Below are 5,002 nucleotides of genomic sequence, written 5' to 3' on the forward strand. Positions count from 1 at the left end.
ACGTGTCGTTCCCCCCCAGAGAGGACTTGTCGTTCCCCCCAGAGAGGACTTGTCGTTCCCCCTCAGAGAGAACGTGCTGTTCCCCCCAGAGAGGACTTGTCGTTCCCCCCAGAGAGGACTTGTCGTTCCCCCTCAGAGAGGACTTGTCGTTCCTCCCAGAGAGAACGTGTTGTTCCTCATAGAGAGGACTTGTCGTTCCCCCCAGAGAGGACTTGTCGTTCCTCCCAGAGAGAACGTGTCGTTCCCCCCAGAGAGGACTTGTCGTTCCTCCCAGAGAGGACTTGCCGTTCCCCCTCAGAGAGAACGTGTCGTTCCCCCCCAGAGAGGACTTGTCGTTCCTCATAGAGAGAACGTGTCGTTCCCCCCAGAGAGGACTTGTCGTTCCTCATAGAGAGAACGTGCTGTTCCCCCTCAGAGAGAACGTGCTGTTCCCCCTCAGAGAGAACGTGCTGTTCCCCCTCAGAGAGAACGTGTCGTTCCTCCCAGAGAGAACGTGCTGTTCCCCCTCAGAGAGAACGTGTCGTTCCTCCCAGACAGGACTTATCGTTCCTCCCAGAGAGAACGTGTCGTTCCTCCCAGACAGGACTTGTCGTTCCTCCCAGAGAGAACGTGTCGTTCCTCCCAGACAGGACTTGTCGTTCCTCCCAGAGAGAACGTGTCGTTCCTCCCAGAGAGGACTTATCGTTCCTCCCAGAGAGGACTTATCGTTCCTCCCAGAGAGAACGTGTCGTTCCTCCCAGAGAAGACTAAACTGGTAGCAGGGATAAGCATGCTGAGAACAGGGAGTAGTTTGGTACGGACGCGGTTAGCCACTAAAGCATGATGAACAGCCAACTAGAGAGCTGTTTGTGGTCTACGTTTCTAAAGCCGTCACAGTCCTGCCCGTTAAGGTTCTTCGTCTAACCGGCAGTGGCAACTGGTAACCTCACGCCATCGTCTTCTCCGGGAGGATCTGAAGGCTCGTGAAATGACATCACCCGCGTTGTTCTTCAAGGAGGGCGGGGGGGGGGGACAGACGTGTCCCGAGATGAAAGCACAACCTGCATCCAATTCATGGTGTTTGTCTAATGTGTCTGGGCTGTGGAGTGCCAATGACCACATGGTGAGACTGGCAGAGTGGGGACTGAGACAGGAACAGGGGGAGAGACATGGTAGGGTGTGTGTGTGTGTGTGTGTGTGTGTGTGTGGGTGAGTCTGTGGGGAAACATGGTGTCTGTGTGTGTGTGTGTGTGTGTGTGTGTGTGTGTGTGTGTGTGTGTGTGTGTGGTGTGTGGGGACATGGTGTCTGTGTGTGTGTGTGTGTGTGTGTGTGTGTGTGTGTGTGGGGAACATGGTGTCTGTGTGTGTGTGTGTGTTTCTGTGTGAGTCTGTGGGGAACATGGTGTGTGTGTCTGTGTGTGTGTTGAACTGATGGGAAACAAGCCTCTGTTCTCCACAGTCACAGACCAGTGTATCTCAACCCCAGAGGGTACCGGTACAGAGTCAATGTGGAGGCTTATACAGGGGGTACCGGTACAGAGTCAATGTGGGAGGCTATATACAGGGGGGTACCGGTACAGAGTCAATGTGGAGGCTATATACAGGGGGTACCGGTACAGAGTCAATGTGGAGGCTATATACAGGGGGTACCGGTACAGAGTCAATGTGGAGGCTATATACAGGGGGTACCGGTACAGAGTCAATGTGGAGGCTATATACAGGGGGTACCGGTACAGAGTCAATGTGGAGGCTATATACAGGGTATTACGGTACAGAGTCAATGTGGAGACTCTATACAGGGGGCACCAGTACAGAGTCAATGTGGAGGCTATATACAGGGGGTACCGGTACAGAGTCAATGTGGAGGCTATATACAGGGGGGTACCGGTACAGAGTCAATGTGGAGGCTATATACAGGAGGGTACCGGTACAGAGTCAATGTGGAGGCTATATACAGGGGTTACCGGTACAGAGTCAATGTGGAGGCTATATACAGGGGGTACTGGTTAGTTGAGGTATATGTACATGTAGGTAGGGTATGAGGTAATATGTACATGTAGGTAGGGGTATGAGGTAATATGTACATTAGGTAGAGGTATGAGGTAGAGGAGGTAATATGTACATGTAGGTAGGGGTATGAGGTAGTATGTACATGTAGGTAGGGGTATGAGGTAGAGGAGGTAATATGTACATGTAGGTAGGGGTATGAGGTAGTATGTACATGTAGGTAGGGGTATGAGGTAATATGTACATGTAAGTAGGGGTATGAGGTAGTATGTACATGTAGGTAGGGGTATGAGGTAGTATGTACATGTAGGTAGGGGTATGAGGTAGTATGTTACATGTATGTAGGGGTATGAGGTAGTAGAGGTAGTATGTTCATTTAGGTAGGGGTATGAGGTAGTAGAGGTAGTATGTTCATGTAGGTAGGGGTATGAGGTAGTAGAGGTAGTATGTACATGTAGGTAGGGGTATGAGGTAGTAGAGGTAGTATGTTCATGTAGGTAGGGGTATGAGGTAGTAGAGGTAGTATGTTCATGTAGGTAGGGGTATGAGGGTAGTGAGTAGTATGTTCATGTAGGTAGGGTATGAGGTAGTAGAGGTAGTATGTTCATGTAGGTAGGGGTATGAGGTAGTAGAGGTAGTATGTTCATGTAGGTAGGGGTATGAGGTAGTAAGGGTAGTATGTCATGTAGGTAGGGGTATGAGGTAGTAGAGGTAGTATGTTCATGTAGGTAGGGGTATGAGGTAGTAGAGGTAGTATGTTCATGTAGGTAGGGGTATGATTAGTAGATAGTATGTACATGTAGGTAGGGGTATAGAGTAGAGGTAGTATGTACATGTAGGTAGGGGTATGAGGTAGTAGGGTAGTATGTACATGTAGGTAGGGGTATGAGGTAGTAGAGGTAGTATGTTCATGTAGGTAGGGGTTGAGGTATATGTTCATGTAGGTAGGGTTTGAGTAGTAGAGGTAGTATGTAACATGTAGGTAGGGGGTATGAGGTAGTAGAGGTAGTATGTTCATGTAGGTAGGGGTATGAGTAGTAGAGTGTAGTATTCTCATGTAGGTGGGGGGGTATGCGGTAGTATGTCATGTAGGTGTAGGGGTATGAGGTAGTAGAGGTAGTATGTTATGTAGGTAGGGGTATGAGGTAGTAGAGGTAGTATGTTCATGTAGGTAGGGGTAGAGGTAGTAGAGGTAGTATGTTCATGTAGGTAGGGGTATGAGGTAATATGTACATGTAGGTAGAGGTATGAGGTAGTAGAGGTAGTATGTACATGTAGGTAGGGGTATGAGGTAGTAGAGGTAGTATGTACATGTAGGTAGGGGTATGAGGTAGTAGAGGTAGTATGTACATGTAGGTAGGGGTATGAGGTAGTAGAGGTAGTATGTTCATGTAGGTAGGGGTATGAGGTAGTAGAGGTAGTATGTACATGTAGGTAGGGGTATGAGGTAGTAGAGGTAGTATGTAATGTAGGTAGGGTATATGAGGTAGTAGAGGTAGTATGTACATGTAGGTAGGGGTATGAGTAGTAGAGGTTATGTTTCATGTAGGTAGGGGTATGAGGTAGTAGAGGTGTATGTACATGTAGGTAGGGTAGAGGTGTAGAGGTAAGGTTCGTCGTATAGAGTAGTATGAGTAGAGAGTAGTATGTTCATGTAGGTAGGGGTAAGGTAGTAGAGGTAGTATGTTCATGTAGGTAGGGGTATGAGGGTAGTAGAGGTAGTATGTTCATGTAGGTAGGGGTATGAGGTAGTATGTTCATGTAGTAGGGGTTCTAGTAGTAGAGGTAGTATGTTCATGTAGGTAGGGGTATGAGGTAATTGTACATGTAGGTAGGGGTATGAGGTATTAGAGGTGAGTATGTTCATGTAGGTAGGGGTATGAGGTAGTATGTTCATGTAGGTAGGGGTATGAGGTAGTAGGTGTTGTAGGTAGGGTGTGAAATGCATCGATAATAAACAGCGAGTAGCGGCAACGTAAAAGAAAGGGGGATCGATGAACATAGTCTGGTGGGGCCATTTGATTGGCTGTTCAGGAGTCTGATGGACCCAGACTTGGCGCTCCGGTACCGTTGCCATGCGGCAGTAGAGAGAACAGTCTGTGACTAGGGTGGCTTTGACCATTTAAGGGTCTGACACCGCCTGGTTATAGAGGTCCTGGATGGCAGGAAAGCTTGGCCCCAGTGATGTCCTGGGTCGTACACACCTACCCTCTGTAGGGCCTTGCGGTCAGAGTTCGAGCAGTTGCCATACCAGGCAGTGATGCAACCGGTCAGATGCTCTCGACGGTGCAGCTGTATAACGTTTTGAGGATCTGAGGACCCATGCCACATCTTTTCAGTCTCCTGAGAGAGAATAGGTTTTGTCGTGTCCTCTTCACGACTGTCTTGGTGTGCTTGGACAAATGATAGTTTGTTGTTGATGTGGACACCAAGGAACTTGAAGCTCTCAACCTGCTCCACTACATCCCCGTTGATGAGAATGGTTCCTAGTCAGACAGTAGAGGTCTAAAGGACAGGAAGTATGGGGTGTTATCTGGTCTGTGGTCCCCAGGGCCTGGTCAGACAGTAGGGCTCTATATAACAGGAAGTAGGGGGTGTTACCTGGTCTGTGGTCCCCAGGGCCTGGGCAGACAGTAGGGCTCTATATGACAGGAAGTAGGGGGTGTTACCTGGTCGGTGGTCCCCAGGGCCTGGTCAGACAGTAGGGCTCTATATGACAGGAGGTAGGGGGTGTTGTTAACCAGGATGGTCCTGTCTTCTATCTGGATAATCTGGATGCCGTGTCTCACCACAGACGACACGCAGAACTGACAAACCTATAGGGAGGGAGGGGGCAAAGACACAGACATGAGAGAGACAGAAACAGAGAGGCAGAGAGAGACAGAGAGAGACAGACAGAGAGAGAGACAGACAGAGAGAGAGAGACAGAGAGAGAGAGACACAGAGAGACGAGAGAGACAGAGAGAGACAGAGAGAGAGAGACACAGAGAGACACAGAGAGAGAGACACAGAGAGA

General features: G+C 49.1%; 1 protein-coding gene across 1 annotated transcript in view; it reads right to left on the reverse strand.

Annotated features, from left to right (window-relative positions):
- The window catches only part of LOC116373428 (vacuolar protein sorting-associated protein 13B-like), a gene marked incomplete at its 5' end in the record, with an annotated part of 27,851 nt that extends 23,049 nt beyond the window's left edge, over window positions 1–4,802 (reverse strand). Inside the window, one exon of the mRNA XM_031822017.1 lies at window positions 4,656–4,802. Coding sequence (XP_031677877.1) covers window positions 4,656–4,802 — 147 coding nt within the window. The remainder of the gene's footprint in view (window positions 1–4,655) is intronic.
- Between the last annotated feature and the right edge of the window lie 200 nt (window positions 4,803–5,002).

This window comes from Oncorhynchus kisutch, unplaced genomic scaffold (assembly GCF_002021735.2).
Source record: "Oncorhynchus kisutch isolate 150728-3 unplaced genomic scaffold, Okis_V2 scaffold4045, whole genome shotgun sequence".
Taxonomy (NCBI): Eukaryota; Metazoa; Chordata; class Actinopteri; order Salmoniformes; family Salmonidae; genus Oncorhynchus; species Oncorhynchus kisutch.